General features: G+C 50.6%; 1 protein-coding gene across 2 annotated transcripts in view; it reads left to right on the top strand.

Annotated features, from left to right (window-relative positions):
- Positions 1 to 18,380, top strand: part of Crtc3 (CREB regulated transcription coactivator 3) — a 108,921-nt gene extending 90,541 nt beyond the window's left edge. For both annotated transcript variants that reach the window (XM_060367425.1, XM_060367424.1), the window contains 6 exons: positions 4,341 to 4,558; positions 8,275 to 8,570; positions 12,351 to 12,551; positions 12,634 to 12,714; positions 14,735 to 14,837; positions 15,288 to 18,380. In XM_060367425.1, the coding sequence (XP_060223408.1) occupies positions 4,341 to 4,558; positions 8,275 to 8,570; positions 12,351 to 12,551; positions 12,634 to 12,714; positions 14,735 to 14,837; positions 15,288 to 15,496 (1,108 nt within the window). In that variant the 3' untranslated portion in view covers positions 15,497 to 18,380. The remainder of the gene's footprint in view (positions 1 to 4,340; positions 4,559 to 8,274; positions 8,571 to 12,350; positions 12,552 to 12,633; positions 12,715 to 14,734; positions 14,838 to 15,287) is intronic.
- Positions 18,381 to 18,674: the final 294 nt, after the last annotated feature.

Below are 18,674 nucleotides of genomic sequence, written 5' to 3'. Positions count from 1 at the left end.
ATGCTTGAACTCTATAGCCAGTTCTGCAAATCCAGCCATCTGAATGATAAGGCTTACAGGCATGTTTCTGTAGCTTTCCTTCCTCACTCATTCACATGACCCCATCTACTGTCCGTTTCTCCCCAGCCTCCACAGTTAGCCTCACCAGGTTCCCTTTACATGGAGCAGAGGCTGTCACAGAGCACACACTCAGCTTCCTTCCACTGCTGACAGCTCCCCCCAGCAGCTTCTGCCATCATGTATGAGGGCACCTGATGCAGGTGATGGCTTCCATTTCCTGGCCCTACCCTGCACTGGCTTTTCTGAGACATCTCTCCACTACCCATCATTTCCTCTGCTTCCTGGGTTCTCAGCCACACGATACAGATGCAGATAGCGTGTAACGGTGTTTTGCCTGCATGAATGTCTTTATACCATGTGTGTGCCATGCGTTGTAGGCCAAAAGAGTGCATCACATCCTCTGGAGTTACAGATGGTTCTGAGCCTCCACGGATGCTGGCAAACCCGGGTCTTCTTGGCAACCAGTTCTCTTAACGTTTGGGCCCTCTGTCCAGCCAGCCACACTTCTGCTTCCGCTATTTCAACATAAGTGTCCTCCAGGCCGTCAGTCACCTCCTCCAGGGCTTCCCTCAGCGAGGGCCATCCCAACTGTCCCTCATGTCCAGCCAAGCTAAGGATCTAAGATAGGGTTTATGTCCTTATGTCTTCCTGCTCCTCCTCCTAGTCTGTCATTGGCTCTTAGTGAGTGGCTCCCCCAGGCCGGAAGCCAGGAATTGTTCTTGAGCCCTGCCACAGATGTCTCCGGCTCCCATCCCCAGCTCTCCGCTCCCATGCCCCCGTCATTGCACGCTCTAGTTGTCGGAGCACGCTACCACTGCCCCTTTGCCTCCGGGCCCTGCTCCTTGCCTCTGTACACCAGACCTTCCCAGGAGAGCGGGGTGCACTTTATGTCCCTCGCCTTCTCCTCGTTCTCAACACTCCATCCGGCCTCAGGTGCTCGATGCCTGCGTCTCCAGTCCCGCCTCCATCGCTCCCCACCCTCCTAACCCTAACCCTCAGTGGCCGTCGTCTTCACATTCACAGTCCCTAGGCATGCCGTGTGCTTTCATGCCTCCCGTTTGCCGCTGCTTTGGCCCTCCCCCTGAAATGGTGTTCCTGCCTAGCTAACCTGAACTTTTAGCTTTTACACTTAGCTTCCAGTGGCCTCCGCCCATCTGCTGGTCACCCCCTCCGTTGTAGGTACCAGCAGGCTCTTATTGTAGGGTAGGTTGGATCCTTTCACAAGCTGCACTCTTCCTGCCTGTCTCCTGCCCTGCCAGGGTCTCCTACAGACCCCAGTGCCGATGGCTGCACCCGATCGCTGTTCCACAATCACTCCTTCTCTCTTCCCTGGCTCGTGTGGTTTTCTTCAGCCACATTGCTCTGTCGTGGATTGGGCTGGACCACTGCAGAGCCCTCTGCTCTGTTCTGGCCCCCTTTCTCTGCTCCCGTAAGCCATCCTTCACGCTGTACCTTCAGGAGTGTCTCTAGCTTGCACTCGGCTCCCTCTCTCCTACGGTCTTCCCAGTGGCGTCTCCTCCGTGTTTCCTCTCCCATCTGCCACTCCCACTTTACCTGCGTCTCAACAGTAGAGCTGCCCAGCCACACCAGGCACCCTGAGGCTCCATGAGTACACTGTCATGTCGCTAGCAAAACCTTCCTCACCCCAACGCTTCCTGTCTTTGGTATCTACTTTTGTGCTTAGTATTACTTGTCCCTCTCGGTTGTGCCACCCTAATCATTCCTGGCACAGCATGCTTCTTACCATATTACAACTGCCTGTTTGACCGTTCTGCTGCTCCAACTGTGGACTCAAGAACAAGTCCATAGAGAACTAAGGACCCTTTAGAGGGCCCACTCCCAATCTGCCAGAGTTGAGCGGACTGCAGGGACCCACAGCACACAGCCACACAGGTTTGTGGCAAGGCCACCTGCCTTCCAGTGCAGAACCTAGGTAGAGAAAGGAAACATGGACTAAGGATGGGGCCTCCTGTCCCAGTGTATGCTGTGCAGGGCTGCAAGAATTCTGGGAAGTCTACATTTGCATTGAAAGTTACTGTAAAGGTATGCATTGTCAAGATGCAAGGGTTCACTCCTTTGATTGATAACTTTGGAAGATTAAAGCAGGGGCTGGGGGGGGGGGGGTCTCGGTGGGTAAGAGCTTTTGTGTGTCAGTTTGAGGACCTGAGTGTAAATCCCAGCCCCTGCTGAAAATCTGGGTATGGCTGCACACTTGCCTGTAATCCCAGTGCTTTAGGGAGTGGAGACAGGAGGATCACTGGGGCTTGCTGGCTTTCAGCCTAGTTCCAGGTCCAGTGAGAGAGCTGTCTCAAGGGGACAAGTAGAGAGTGCCAGAGCAGGACACCTGACACCCTGCCCTGGCCTCTGCGTGTATGTACCCCGCCCCTATCTGAACACACGCTTTACTTGTTCATCGTCATACCTGCCCTTGTGCCTGGCACACAGTGACCAGTCAGTGGTTGGTTTGTTGGTTGGTTGGTGAGAGTGTGTACATTTTTTTTTTCAGTACAGGACAGATTTATTTTTTCTTATTATTTATTACAGTTTATTCACTTTGTATCACAGCTGCAAACCCCTCCCTCATCTCAATCCCAGTCCCACTTTCTCTTTCTCTTTCCCATTCCCTACCTCCTCTAGTCCACTGATAGGGGAGGTCCCCTTCCCCTACTATCTGACCCTAGCCCATCAGGTCTCATCAGGACTGTCTGGATCTTCTTTTCCTGTGGCCTGGCAAGGCCACCTCACCAGGGAGAGGTGATCAGAGAGCAGGAGTTCATGCCAGAGACAGCCCCTGCTGCCCTTACTAGGGAGCCCACTTGGAGACCAAGCTACTAGATCTGCATGCATGGGCCTTGGTCAATTCATCAGTCTCTGCAGGACCCCCTGGGCCCAGGTTTTTTGGCTGTGTTGCTCTCCTTGTGGATCTCCTATCCCCTCCAGGTCTTTCTATCTCCCCTTCTTCCATAAGATTTCCTGCTCTCTACCCAAAGTTTGGCTGTGATGAATGGGAAGACATTTTTCTCGTTTTCGAGATTATGGAAAGTTGGCTGGAGAGAGGGCTCAGTGATGAAGAGCACTTGCTGCTTACTCTTACAGAGGACCTGATGGGTGACCTACAGCTACTTGTAACTCCAGCTCCAGGGGTCCAACAGCCTGTCTTAGTTAGGGTCACTGTGACGAAACACCATGACCCAAAAAGCAGCTTTTGGGGAGAAAAGGATTTATTTTGCTCACAGTTCCATAGTTCCTCATCAGTCAGGACAGGGACTCATGTAGGGCAGGATCCTGGCGGCAGGAGCTGATGCAGAGACAGTGGAGGGGTGCTGCTCCCTGGCTTGCTCCTCATGGCTTCTTCAGCCTGCTTTGTGTTATAGAAGCCAGGACCACCAGCCCAGGGGTGTCCATATCCACAATGGGCTGGACCCTCCCCATCAATCACTAATTAAGAAAATGCTCCACAGGCTTGCCTGCAGCCTGAACTTATGGAGGCATATTCTCAGTTGGAGTTCCTGCCTTTCAGGTGACTTTTTTTTTTTTTTTTTTAAGACAGGGTTTCTCTGTGTAGCCCTGGCTATCCTGGAACTCACTCAGGCTGGCCTCAAGCCCACAGAGTTCAGCCTGCCTCTGCCTTTCAAGTAGTGGGATTAAAGGCGTGCACCGCCACTGCCCTGCCCTTTCGGACTTTAGTTTGTGGCAAGTTGCTATAAAACTATCTAGCACAACTCTCTTCTGGCCTCCAGGGACACTTGCACTCCTTTCAACGCATAGACACAGATACACACACTCCCACATACACATACACAAATAAAAAGAAAGTAGGTCTTTAAAAAGTGAAAATTGTTATGTTTTTAAAGTTTATGAAAATGTATTGAAACAATATATCCTGGAAGGTATCTAGTTACCCAAAGATACTTTGTGTGTGTGTGTGTGTGTGTGTGTGTGTGTTTGGTGGTAAAAATAATTTGGAAACCTAGAAAAATAAACACTAAATATGATGTACTGTCTCACACTTTATATAGTGACTTAGAATTTGCAAAGTGTTTTTGCATTCATAATCTAATCTGGAGAATATCCCTGTAAAATAACCGTGACGTGATCTGTCTCATTTAATGAGTAGGGAAATTGCATCCCAGAGACGAGGAGCTGACAGACTGTGTTCTTAGGAGAGGCTCGGCCTGCGGTGGTGCTCCTGTCAGTGACAGGGAAAAGGCATCGGATGTGTCCCGTTTTCCAACAGCTAAGTGCATTAAAGAAAGTAACCCTTCTTTCTCTTCTTCCAGTGCTTTTCCACATAATGGCCAAAATGTAGGCCTCTCACCGTTCCTGGGGACCCTGAACACTGGAGGGTCATTACCAGATCTAACCAACCTCCACTACTCAGCACCCATGCCAGCCTCCCTGGACACCAACGACCACCTCTTTGGTAGCATGAGTGTGGGGAATAGTGTGGGCAACCTTCCAGCTGCTATGACTCACCTGGGGATAAGAAACTCCTCTGGTAAGTACTCCCTTTAAGAAAGGGTCTTGGCTGTGTCCCCTGGTGTGACTGTTTGGGGCATCATTGAATGAGAGTGACCGCCTCTCAGCGACATACTGTGGTGTCCTTTGTACGGCTAAATCTGCACTGGGGGTCCAGTTCTGCGTGTTTGATCAGCATTGGAGCAGTTGCGCTGCGCCCCGTCCGTCCCCCATTGTCTTCACGAGCGCACGGATGCATAGAACTTGGGGAGGGACAGTTAGGAGAAATAGGTGCCGTTCCATGCCAACTGAGCAGCGTCAGCACTTCTTATTAGCATATGGTGATCTTCTACCATTTAATCCATTTCCTTAGCTGTCCCCAGTTCCCCAGCGGATTCCAAAAGGACAATATTTTAAATGTCAGAACATTTACAGTGGGATGATGAAAATATTTATCCTAACATATGTAGATTAAGTAGCAATCTACAACAGCTCAAACATATTAAAGTGCTCAGAAGTGCTTCCGGACGTGGCACTGGCTGTAGTCACGCTCCTTGTAATGTGCTCTCGTTACTGTGCAGGCTCGATTGTCCACAGCCAGACCCTGTGCTGAAGCACGACTTCCCGTTGCGCCAACACTGCTCTTGTCAGCACTGGGAGCAGGCTGTACTTCGTCCTCCATCCAGTGCCACCGTACAGCCCCAGTTCACGGTGCCTGCTAGAAATTGTGCTGTTGAATTCGGAAGGGCTCCCCAGCGACAGCCTGTAGGTGGAGGAGGTGCTTGCTGGCCTCCACTCGGGGTTCAGTGAGATTCAGCAGGCAGAGCAGAGCCTCCCCACCCGGGAGAGGCCCCATAGGGCTCCCTGCCAGGTCTCCAGCGGTGCGGTGGGGCTGCTGCTAAGCAGCATGCAGCTGGCTACAGACGCCATCTTTATTTTTATTTGAGGAAGGCTTGGGGTTTTTTGGTTTTTGTTTGTTTGTTTGTTTGGAGAGAGATGCCATTTAATAACAAACCACCTTTTATCTCTTAAGGCAGAGTTTTAATTTTTTTGGAAACCAAGTCACGTGTGGGCAGACACACTGTCAAAAGTCAGTAGTGAAGCCACGTGACAATGCTTCAGATGCAGAGTGTTTTAGACTATTCTAGGGGGCCTGGTTGGGTACTGTAAGAAGACGCCAGTCTCTTCTCTCTGCATTTCTTTGATTTATTTCACAACAGAAACTCTCAAACCCATTGAGAGTTCTGGACTCAGAGCCCGGGCAGTTCCCCTTTTAGATGAATTCTCAATGAGCAGTGATGCCCAGGTCACTGAAACAAAGCGCACCCCGCATGGCTTGCTCGGGACTTGAGGAAAACAGCATCCGCAGGCTCTCCCCTTGGCTTCTACCTGAAAACCTCGTGCAGAACAGCCGAGGGCAGACGTCTGGCTTCCTAGTGTCTGTGCACACCTTCAGGTGCGTGCTGCAGATGCTGCAGAGCTGGCTCAGCGGTTAAGAGCACAGGCTGCTCTTTGCAGAGGACCCAGGGTCAGTTCCCAGCACCCGCATGATGGCTCCTAACCACCAGTTCCAGGGCATCTGGTGCCCAGTTTTGGCTCTCACCAGCACCAGGCATGTTCATGGTATATATACATCCATGCGAGTAAACAGGCACCCATACACATAAAATAAAAGTAATTGTATGTTATATGAAATGTAAAAAGCTAAGGTAGGTTCATCACAAGTTCATCACAGCCTGAGTTAATTTTTTCTTAAAAAAAAATAAAAAAGTCAGGTGCCCATGTTTTTGAAAGATATTTAATCTTTCTTTCTAAATGAGGCTTCTTTTTAACTGAATTCAGACCTGTAGCTCTCCTTATTATCTGAGCTACATGGATCTCACCTTTTCACGGATTGGGTGCTGGGCTAACTGTCAGGATTCTACCACCAGCATCGCTTCTGGTGAGGTGGCTCGGTGGACAACAGCACCTGTTGCCAAGCCTGGCAGCCTGAGTTCAACCCCCAGAACCCACACAAGGTGAACGGAGAGATCCGATTCCACAGAGTTGTCCTCTGACTACCACACATGCGCCCCTCCCCCATCATATACACATCTTACACACTATCAAATAAAAACTTCAACACTAATAAGTTTGTGTATAAGTATGGTGGCCCACACCTGCAATCCAAGCAGCTGAAGGAGAGGCAGGAAGGTCAGGAGTTCAAGGTCATCCTCTGCTACAAATCGAATTTCACTCAGGCCTGGTCTACGTGATAGATGCCCTGTCTCCATTTTAAAAAGTTAAATTAAATTAAACCCTAATACTTTTGCCAGCTAAAATAGTTGGTGTTGTAATTTCTTCATGTCCATTATTTTTATCAGAGATATTTTTTATTACATTGTTATTTGGTGTCCACATGCTTGTGCAGGCACAGTGCACACGTGGAAGGCAGGGGGCACCAGGTGTGGCACCAAGTGCTCTTACCTATCGCTGTTTGACTGGCCCTGTCTTCGTTGTTTTGAGCCAGTCTCGTGTGGCCCTGCCTGGCTCCAGCCAACACACGCTGAACACCTGGATCCCCTGTTCCTGCCTCCCAGCTGCTGGGTTTGCAGAGTGCTGTTCTTACTTGTTCTGATTTGGTGTTTGTTGTTGTTCTTGCTCTTGTTCTTTTGCTCATGGTTCTAGAAATTGAGCTCAGGGCCTCAGGAATTCCAGGTGAGTGCTCTGCTACTGAGCTGTCTATCCTGCTCCCCACAAGCTTTTTTTTTTTTTTTAAGATTTATTATGTACAGTGTTCTGCCTGCACGTGTGCCTACACGCCAGAAGGGGGCACCAGGTCTCATTATAGATGGTTGTGAGCCACCATGTGGTTGCTGGGAATTGAACTCAGGACCTCTGGAAGAACAGCCAGTGCTCTTAACCTCTGAGCCATGTCTCCAACCCCAGTTTTGTGTTTTGTTTTTTTGTTTTTTTTTTTTTTCTTTTAAATCGACACAAACAGACATTTCTGCTTCCCAACTCTTAGCATAAGAGCAGTGGACTGAACTAGCCATGGACATGGCCTGTTGAGGTAAAGGCAGCAACAGCAGCTTTCTTGTGGAGTGGTGCTGTTCCATCTGGGCTTGAGCCATGTGCCAAGGGTCCAGCCGGGCACAGAGCAGGGGCTCTGGCTTCCTGGAACTCCCCTCTGGCTGCCAGTGCTATGGACACACCATTCCCAGATGTCCATGCTAAGGTTCCCCTCCCCTCACCTCAGAGAAACAAGGCACTAGCAGAAATGTCCTTTCCCTGAGGTGGAAACACTGTTAACAGACAGTATAAAGAAGCCAGAGTCAGAGTGGACTTTAAGGCTGAAAGGTCCAGGGAGGCATGGGGGCACGTTCCCCAGTGTTCAGAGGGGCCAGGCCACGGGAGGCCGGATGCCCGTGGAGGTCAAATCTGCTGCTGTGTAGCCTGAGGCTCCTTCCCTGAGCTGGGCCTGAGATCCCCACTACCTCCTGCGCTAGCTCCCCCAGGGGTTGTTTTCTTCGTCTTCTTCTTCGGAAGCAGTAATTCTCCTCTCACTCAAGCTGGCTGCTTGGCAGCAGCTGTCTGAGTGTGGTGTTTCTGTGCCTTGCCTTTGGCATACCCGAGACATTTCCAGTAGGAGAGCTGCCCAGAAACTTCTTCGCGCAGAGTCGTCACACCCTAGTAGGAAGTTTGCTGTACTCCCTGGGAAACAAAAGCTTCAATCCAAAATCATAACAAGAGACTTGTGAATGTGTTATCTTGCAGGTCTCCAGAGTTCTCGAAGTAACCCTTCCATCCAGGCCACACTCAAGATGGCGCTGTCCTCATCCCTCAACAGCCACCCGCAGACATCCGTGGCCAGTGCGTCTGCTCTTCACCCCACGCTCCGTCTCTTCTCCCTTAGCAACCCTTCTCTTTCCACCACAAACCTGAGTGGCCCCTCTCGGCGCAGGCAGCCTCCGGTCAGCCCTCTCACACTCTCTCCTGGCCCTGAAGCCCATCAAGGTTTCAGCAGACAGCTCTCTTCAACCAGCCCCCTGAATCCGTATCCTGCCTCCCAGGTGAGAGAGGCTTTTTAGGGTTCCCTAAATTCAACAGGCTGAGCAGCCTCCGGGCCCTTTTGGACCTGGTCCATTGTTACTACACCACGCACCCCTGAGATGCGCTCACTCCTGCCTTCTTCCCCAAGTAAGAGAGAAGGGGTGTGCACAAGTCAGAGTGCATTAATGGTTTTCTGATAGCAGCATCGTGGTGCTTATTGCCTGTTAGCAAATATTAAACAATTCATAGTCATTAACTCCTGAAGTTGGGGCCGGGGAAAGGAGTGGGTATGGAGAATGCTAGGCAGTTCAGGTTAAAATGACAACCAGTATTTAAAAAGAAAAAAAAAAAAATCAATCCTTGATCTAATAACTACAGTAAGTCATAGAGAAAACCCCAAAACTCGGTGTCCTGACACTTCAGTGTAGATTCACCTCTTCCCTCATTCCACTACGTGCTTGGGGAACAGTACTCTCATTATATAAAATAATACTAGCTGTGACGAGGCTGACAGCTCCTACCTTTGGAAGTCCTAGCCTGTTACGGAAGTAGAAGAATGTCACGGTAGGCTAGCTGGCTTTGTTTTTATTCTAAACTCCTAGGGTGGTTCTCCCTACCGTAATCTCTGGTAAATATATTTCAGTCCATTTGCCACACCCTAGATATATTCTAACCTCATTAACTACATGCTTCTTTCCATGAGTAATGGTTTACAGAAAGAACACAAGGGAAGAGGTTAGATGACCTAGTTATTAGTCACTGTACTAGTTACTGGTGATGGGATACTGATATGTGAGCAGTTTCTTCCAGGGAAGATGAGAGGGCATTTGGTAATTAAAAAAAATTTTTTTTGCGTTTAAAAATGTTATTGGGTTCCTTTTAGGTTTTTTTCCTAAGATTATTCTATGAGCTATACGAGTATTCTTGCTTTCTAGATATGTTTTAAGGGTCAAGAACATTGACTTTCTAATATTTTTATTACTATTATTTGTTTAATGTTTAGATTTAGAAGCTGTCTTACTCATGCACATAGTTTCAAAAGGCAAGTGGTTCTGAAGGGCTTGTTTTGAAACAATAGTTGTCTCCCCTAACCCATTAACCATACTTTTCACTGCCTGGAGCTGGCTGTTTCCAACCATTTAGCTAATCTCTTTGGTATAAACATGTTATTTTGTTCTGGAGTTTTGCTATTAAGCATTATCTAATGACATCCCGCCATCCAAGATTGGGATTTAGTTTCTTTCAACACTCCACAACCCTTTTCACACACACCTTGCTCGGCCTGCTCATTTATTATAATTTCAGTTGGAACATTATGTGGTGTTTGTGTTCCTCTTGCTGCAGCGATGTGGTCAGGCCTGACCCCACAGCGCACGATGAAGTGACAGCGTGAGCATTGCTTGCTCCAGAAGTTAACACCCTGCCCTTTGTTACTGGCTTTCTGGTGGAGCATTGCTAGTTCAGGCCCAAACTCCTGGATCTTAACACATTCCAAACAGATCTTCTCTGAGCCTTCGGGAGAGAGTGCAGGTGTCTCTGCACGACTGCGCAGTGTATCTTACCTTCCATATAGTCAAAAGTTGGGCCACATAGAGACATTTCTGCCTGGGACTTCAGAGGTATTGATCGGCTTACGCCAGTGGTAGACCTGAGACTTGGAGTGGCATCTTCTTCACTCCTCTGGAGGCTTGTAGGGTATTCCTTCTTGTCTCCAGTATTGTGAAACTTTGAGATAATGTGGCTTGGAATGAATCTGGAGGATTTCTTATGTCTGGAAACTTATATCCATCATTTCTGGGAATTTTAATTATTTTTTTCAATGACATTTCTCTTGAGTTTTCTCTGGAAATCCTGTTGTACAAATGTTGAACACCATGAAGTTTCCCTCTAATGTTCTTACTTTCTTCTATCACCTCTCATTAATTTTTCCTCCTTTTTTTGTCTGTCTGTCTGTCTACCTACTTACTTACCTTCCTACCTACCTATCTAATCTGTCTATCTGTCTATCTACCTACCTGTCTAATCTGTCTGTCTATCTGTCTGTCTATGTGTGGGACATGGCACACATACAGAGATCAGAGGACAACTTTTGGGAGTCAGTTTTCTCCCCTTGCCGTGTGGTTTGGGCAGTCACTCTCCTTGTCAGAGTTGGTGGCATCTTTACCTGCTGAGCTAGCTTACTGGCCCCTCAGTTTTCTTTCTGGAAAATTTTTGCACTTTAGTCCAACTCCTGTTTTGAATTTTGATCCTTATTTGTGAATTTATAAAAGTTCCTTCTCTTTCTTGTTTTCTGAATGTTCTTTTTTTTTTTTTTTTTTTTGAGTATCCACTCCCTAGGATTTTTTAGTAGTTTTCTAACTTCTTTTATTTTTATAATAGAATTTTTTTTTCTTCCCTCCCTACATACTTTCTTTCTTCTTTTTTGTTTTTTGGTCAGAGCCATACTATGTGGCCCAGGCTATGTATAGAAATATATTCCAAATATTTCAATATGTATGTCTAAAGAGAAGATTTTTTTTCATTAACAGGTGATCATGCCAAGGGCCTCGTACATGCCAGGTGAATGCTGTACTACTAAGTGACAGTTTTAATTGTTTACTTATTTATTTTTGGTTTTTTTGAGACAGGGTTTCTTTATGTAGCCCTGGCTATTCTAGAACTTACTCTGTAGACCAGGCTAGCCCTCAGCCCAGAGATCCACCTGCCTCTGCCTCGAGTTCTGGGATTAAAGGTATGCCAGCACCACAACAGGCCAAGATAAGTTTTTTTTTAAATTGCCTAATTCATTTCCCCACATCTTCTTTCCCAAATTTCTGGTCTGTGCCTGTTTGGGCCCTGATGGTCATGCTGGGTGCTCTGTCCACCTGGAGATGAGGTGGTCTGGAAGTCCTTGGCACACTGCCCACATTTAAGACCAAGACACAGAACTGCTGGCAGGCAGCTCTGACAGGAGCTTGCTGAGGTCGTGACAGAAGTGTCTCTTGGTTCCCTGGAAGCGTCTGTCAGAGGTTCTAGTACACTTGGTTAGGAGTCTCAGGCTGGTCCAGAATCTCTGAGCAATACTGTACTTGTTTGATACTTGCACGTGGGTCTGGATACCAGTTTCTGGGAGCCACGTGGGAGGTGGCTAGCTCCCCTTTACTACACTGAGACCTTACCTTACCCTCCACTCTCCTGGCTCGCATCAGGGAGGGCAGCTAGTTGCCCTCAACCCAACCAGACCCTCCTGGGTTAAACTTCAACCCCTGCTCCATCTTGTTCCCAAACCTGGAGCTCCTTAGGGCTACGTTCTTAGGAAGCAGATTTCCTCTTGGCTCTTCTTGTTGAGGACTTAACACTTTGCCTTCTCTGGTGTTTTACAAACTTGGTTGCCATCTTCTTTTCTCCCATATTCTTTCTCCTCCCATCGGTGTTGTTCATGGCTTTGGTTCTGTCTGTTACTGCTCACTGTTGTTAGTGTTGTGTTAGTGTCTTGTTGTAGAGGAGTTTAGGAAGGTGGTACAGCTAAGTACCCTTTTCAGTCTTCCGTGTCCCCCCAGCAGTGTGGCTTTAAAAACAAAATGACATTATTTGCACTGAGAATACAGAGGAAATTGGTTATGTTCTTGTTTGGTGAAATAGTAGAAATGTCACTGCTAGGAAATGCTTTCTGGGGTATAAAGCTGAAATGAGCTTGGAAGGAGCGGAAGCAGGGCATCTCAGCAGAGCAGGGAGAAGCCCAGACTCTCCTCTCACCTGGACTTTCCTAATCCTGAACCTTATTACCTGGAAGCTAATGAGTCATGTGGTTTGTTTCACAGATGGTGTCCTCAGAGCAGAACCCACTTTCCTTCCTGCCTGCAGACGCTCAAGCCCAAGTATCCCCACCGCCCCCTTACCCCACAGCCCAGGAGCTGCCTCAGCCACTCCTGCAGCAGCCCCACAGCCAAGAGGCCCATGCTCAGCAGCCCCAGGCAGCCCCGTCCCTGCCACAGTCGGACTTTCAGCTCCTCACTGCCCAGGTAAGTCCCTGGGGGGCACAGTGAGGTGAAAGCCTATCTCACCTGCCCTCCAGCTCTAAGAGTTACCTCCTTATTCTCAAAGGGCTCGCCTCTGACCAACTTCTTCCCAGATGTGGGCTTTGACCAACAGCCCATGAGGCCCAGCCCTGCCTTTTCTCAACAGGTAAGTGATTGCTCCCATCCCTACCTTCCTTGATGCATAAAATGCACCATCAAGGCCCATCTGTGTGTAGACCGCCTCAGTGGAAGAGCAGAGGTGCCCCATCTTTGTCCCAGTTGTGTCCCACCGCCTGGAGAGCCTTACGTCATCCCTCTCACTCGGTACTAATGTGGCTGCCTCGTGCCTCATGCCTCAAGCCTCAAGCCTCATGCCTGTGTGTGCAGCTCTCAGCAGAGAGCCTGTATGAACTGCACGTGGTGGATTTTGATAGCATTCCAGTCATAGAGTTGGGAAGATAGTTTAGTCGATAAAGCACAAGGACTTAAGTTCCACCCCCAAAGCCTACATGTAAAGACGTATACCTCAGGGGCAGTGGTACACACCCTCAATCCCAGCACTTGGGGTGCACAGGCAGGCAGATTCCTGTGAGTTTGTGGCCAGTATTGGGTACCTAGCAAGTTTCAGACCAACCAGGGCTACATAATGAGACCCCCTGTTCAGAAAGCAGGACGGGGCGGGGGCTGGGGAGACAGCTCAACAGAGAAGAGCACTTGCTGCTCTTCCGGAAGCCCCAGGTTCGGTTCACAGCGCCTACATGACAGCTTCTAACCTCCCAGAGCTCCAGGTCCAAGGGATCTGACCCCTTCTCCTGGCCTCCTCAGACACTGGGTGTGCCTATGGTGCACATGCATACGTGTAGGCAAGCACGTATGCTCATAAAAATAAAGCTTTCCACGACAAAAGATAAAGAAATCCCTGCTGGGATGGCGCACACCGCTGCGACGCCGGAGACGGGTGAGCCCTAGGGCCTTCCGGCCAGCCAGCCACGCCCACTCGGCGAGGTCCAGGCCAGGGACAGACCCTGTCTTCAATTTGAAAGGTGGAGGACATCTGAGGAGTAACACCCAAGGTGTCTTCTGGCCTCTAAAGGCACACACAGTACAGGTGTCCACACACACACATGAGCCTAGACACACGTGCACAGCCACACACAGGGACCCTAGCAGCTCATCTCCTCTGTTGGTGCAGCTGAAGGACAAGGAGGCACAGCTGGCCCCAGCAGCGGGAGTTAGAAAGTACTGTAGCATTGTGCCTGCAAGCCTGGCTCTGCAGCCAGCCCAGGGCAAGGCCTTCTGGCAGAGCCCAGCCCGGGGCTAGGATGGGGGAGGTTCCTTCCGCAGAGCATTTTCATTTGGCCACTTTCTTCTGCTTTTGTGTTTTGCATTGCTCTAGACTATAGTGTTTAGTAAGGATTAGTCAGGCTCCAGAAAGAGTCAAAAAGCGAAGGAAGGACAGACCCACCTCCAGAAATAAAGGTAGCTATTGCCAAGGAGGCCATGGTGACACCCTGTGGCAAGAGGGAGTGGTCGTCTCCTCTCTCGGTGTTTTGTTGCTGTTATTGTTTTGTGTTTTGCGGTGCTGAGCATCAGACCCGGGTCTAACACATGCAGGGCCCTCCGGCACTGAGCTCCACCCCAGCCCTGCCCCCCGAGGTGAGAGTAAGCACTTCCCTCCAAAGTGTTGGCGCCCTTTCTTCTGAGACTTTTAAAAAATGGTTTTAAGCATTAATTTTAGCAAAGATTTCTAGATGAGAACCCCATGGTAAGCCGCCCTCACAGGCTTTGTCTTAGAGAGATGCTGGTGAGGGTGAGAGCTTTCCCTCTCTCCGTTCCCCAGAAGCCAGAGAGCCCACTATTTCCTTGACCACAGAGGGACCTCTGAGGGGCTCCCACAGCCTTGGTCAGGCTGAGGAACGGGGATATCTCAGACTCAGAGGCTAAGCTGTGACCACTGGTGTCTCCTGGAGTTATGTAGCAGGGAGCGTGTGGGCAGAGAAAGCCACCCACCCACTTGCAGTCCTCACGAGCCTGCCTGAAGCCCAGGGACTGTTCTGCCTGTGTTACCACACAGCAGAGCCCTCGGGGTCCTGGGCCGAAGGGACTCGGGGGCAGTCAGGGGACGTGCCGCACTTGTCCACACCTCGGAAGCGGAGCCGCTGCCCACAGTGTGGCTTTGCTTCCAGGTGCCTTTGGTGCAGCAGAGCCATCGAGAACCACAGGACTCATGTCACTTGAGACCAAACCCGTATTCCAACTGTGGGAACTTCCCGAACCCCATCCTGACAGGTGAGTGTGGGCCACCCCTCAGCGTCATTGTGGGTCTCATTTCAGCGTTTTCACCTCTCCAGGACAGGTCAAGTCATACAGCATTAGCTAAATGCAAGCCCCTAACTTGGCCAGACTTTAGGATGCAAGTGTTAGTCTCAGGAGACTAAAACCATTCAAAAGGGAAAACCCTACAAAACGTCAAAGACTTAGTTGGGCATGGCAATACATATCTGTATGTATTGACGCACTGGGAAGCTGAGAGAGGAGGCTCCCTTGAGGTTGAGGCCAATCTAGGCCACGCAGAGAATGAGACCCTGTCTAAGGAAAAAAAGTTGATTCCAGAGCCTTGGAGTGGTCAGCACAGCTCACCGTCCTGTCTGGGAAGATGGCAGGATAGCATGCTGGGGAGTGTCACTCTTTAGAAGCCTCAGTCCTCCTATCCCCACATCTCCTCTCTGCTCCTTTCAGAAGAGACAAGCACCAGCCTGTTCAAAGGCATTAGTGGGGGCCTGTCGGGCATGCCTGAGGTCAGCCTAGACATGGACACTCCGTTCCCATTGGAAGAGGAGCTGCAGATCGAACCCTTGAGCCTGGATGGACTCAGCATGCTAAGTGACCCCAGCATGGGCCTGCTGGACCCCTCTGTGGAGGAGACGTTTCGAGCTGACCGGCTATGAGCAAAAGACAGTGGAACAGGGGAACTGAAATGGCCAGAGTAAGCTAGAGTGGAGCCAGCAAGCACCTAGTCATCAGCACGGAGGGAGCCGTGCTGCCCGGGCTCGCCATGAGGTCCCAGCTCAGACACCATGGCTTTCCTAGCCACAGCTGCACCCTGCCTCTCCAGCCTGTGGCACCGGTTGCACCACTGCAGGCCGGCTGCTTTGGAGCTTCTGGCGGCCGGGAAACTCGCCCTGTCTCCCTTGATCCTTTATATGGCCACCTCGCCAGTCAGTGTGTAAACGTAGGAAGTGCTGCGTAACAGGTAGCCGCTGTAGCGTCGTCAGTACTCGGAACCTGTGGAGGCCTGTGGATTGGGCTCAGAGTCACACAACGGTACCAGAGCACCACGATGCCTTTCTGTCTGACCACCCAGGCCAGGCACTCTGCAGCTGGCGGGTGTTCTGGGCCTAGCCCCTGCTCTGCCAGATGGCTTACTTAAAATGAAGACACTTCACCACCCGTCCCAGGGCGAGCTTTGGTCAGACAAGCAGTGCAGCTTGCTTCCTCCTGGTGCGTGATCTCCCTCCCGCCGCTCTCCTCTGTGCACGCCTTTCCTTCGGGAGCAGAGGGAGACTCATTTGCTCACTGAAAAACCTTCCCTGGAAACAGGGTGAACCCGAAGAGGACAGTGCTCCTTCTAGGAGACTGGAGGAGGAGGAGGCTACAGGCATGTCACCTGGGCAGGACGCCCTCCATCTTGGGCCTGCCACCCTCCAGCCCCACGGAGAGGGCTGCTGGGACTCCTGTCAGTGCATAGCAGCCGAGCTGCCCTCTTCCTCTCCAGCTCTCTCCGCAGACCCCAACTTTAACGCAGTTCCCGCTAGACTGTAAGCTCCAAGAGCACAGGGTCTTTGCCTCGTTCCTGACTGAGCTCTGGAGCCCACCAGGTGCCTGGTAGGAGTGAGTGCTGTGTAACTGGGTGCAGTATCCAGGCGTGGTGGTGGGAATGACTGCCTGGTCGTGGGCCAGTCTGACCTGTAGCTGTGTCTGTTCTCTGCGAAAGCTCAGAGCTTTAACCTTCTCGTACCGGTGCCTTCCTAGTCATACTCACTTGACTATGCCTTAACACTAGCTGACCAGATCTGTCACTAGGCTCATCACCCCTCCTCCTCAGGATTATGGCCCCCAGCAGCTAGGTGGGAATCATCCAGCGAGTGCATCCGGAATGGCCCAGCACACCAAACCTCCTAAGGGTGGGACACCTGGCGCCCTGACTGGGCCCCACAGCAAAATCTTCCCGCTCAGACCCATGGTTTTTTTGTTTTTGTTTTTTAATTTTCTAAATTGCTTAAAATAGAGGTACATATTCCGACGTTAAGAAACGAGGCCTGATTCACGGGACTCTTGTTATTCGTTAACGCCTTATCACACAATAATCTGAGCAGATTCTCCTACCACCTGCCTCCCAGCTGGTGGAGCCCACACAGCACACAGGGGAGGAGCCGGGTATGAGGAGGTGGGGGCGGGGGGACCCGAAGGAGAATCTTTGTTGGACAGCTGCTGTACTCCCAGAAGACACGGGGTGTACTGAGGCTCAGTGACCGTCCCAGCCCGGAGGGCAAAGATGAAACAAAGGAGGCCGGCACATCTGTGCCCACGGCAAGAGGGGCCTTCCCTCTGACAGGAAGCTGGCCCCTGCACTTCTCCACACCTTGCCCACATCTCTTCTTCTTAGGCCTCCTTTATGCATCTCCAAACAACCCTGACGGTGCCATGCTGCACCCTCCTCGATGCCCCCAGAATTCCGTGCTCCCCTTTACCTCAGTCTCTGCCATTTAATTGGGAAACCAAATTAGAATCCTCTTTACCCAATTCCAACCCCCCCCAAAGATGCCCCTTTCCTCTGCTTCCGAGCCCTGTTCCTAGCGAAAACTCTCATAGGCTTGATGCCTGAGGTCCCCCAGAGGGGTGACTTGAGTTAAAGCTTCCAGTCTTTGTGCTGCCCAGCACCCCAGCCTACTTGCCCACGGAAGCTGGTCCCTGTGATGGAGGCCCCTGAGGCGGGATCGGTGCTGGGGGAAGAGTCTAGAGAAAGGGGGCCTCAGCACAGGCTGCCCTCTGCTTTGTGCCTTATCCGTGGGATCATCGCATCAGGGGAGGGCCTGCCTTGTAGCAGGAGTTCCCATAGCCCCGTGCCCTGGGATGCCCTGCCCTGAGCTGCCCTGCCCTCCAGCTGCTGGGGACACTCTGGCTATGGGACACAGCACCATGAGTCTTAGGCCCGTCAGCCTGGCCTGGCCACTCGAGACGCTTTAAGCCGCTGGAAAGCCTACCCCGTCTAGATGCTGTCGAGGACTCCAGGACAGCGTCTCCGCACCCCGGCCATGTAAGCCTGCCCTCGCTGCTGCCTTTGTGACAGTCGTGTCTTAGGCCTCAGCGCTGCAGCGGCTTTCCCCGGACCTACTTGTCAGTGTTTTCACTTTGTCACACCCGCTGTACTCGTTTCATTGGAGCGGTTGTGGGTTTGTAGGATATGAGTGTGAAGAGAAATGTTTTCATTGTGTCAAGATCAGTTCTCCTCCGCCCTGCTCCCTTTCTCCTAAGTGTACTGTGTATTATCTGAACCGAGAGGTCGTGTATTCACGCTCATGCGCGTATCTGAAGACATTTCCTGCTGGGACTCTCTAGGGCTCTTCTGATTTATGCACAGATGGTTCCCAGCATTTCCACTGCTCCAGGACGGGCCATCCCAGCAGCTAATCAGACTTCCTGCCAGTGTCCTAACTCCCAGTCGTTTGTTAAGCAATATTGAGAGATTGGACTTTGTATAAAGTAGCTTCCAAGTTTCATAATGTATCATTTTACATCTTTCGTAATTAAAAGCAGCACAATATGGTTGTATCTGCTCTCGATGTTTCTCTTTGGCCTTGGGTTGCAGCGTGGTGGGAGGCCTCCCTGGCTCTCTTTGCCTACTTGGCTGGCAGTCACTGATTTGTGACCATTGTCTGGCTCTGTCCTATGCCAGGCCACTTACTGAGCTGTCTCATTTCATATGCAAGGCACACGGTCCCTTTGAAACTGGGTAACAAGGACAGAGCACTCTGGATGGCCCTATGTTCTGCCTCCTACCTCCTCCAAAGGCCCAACCCCTCGCCCCATCTGCTCTGTCCCTGCACCAGCCTTGACCCTCTTCCC

The sequence above is a fragment of the Meriones unguiculatus genome, chromosome 14, assembly GCF_030254825.1.
Source record: "Meriones unguiculatus strain TT.TT164.6M chromosome 14, Bangor_MerUng_6.1, whole genome shotgun sequence".
Lineage (NCBI taxonomy): Eukaryota > Metazoa > Chordata > Mammalia > Rodentia > Muridae > Meriones > Meriones unguiculatus.
Note: the sequence above shows the minus strand (reverse complement) of the source record. Positions and strands in the feature narration are given on the sequence as shown.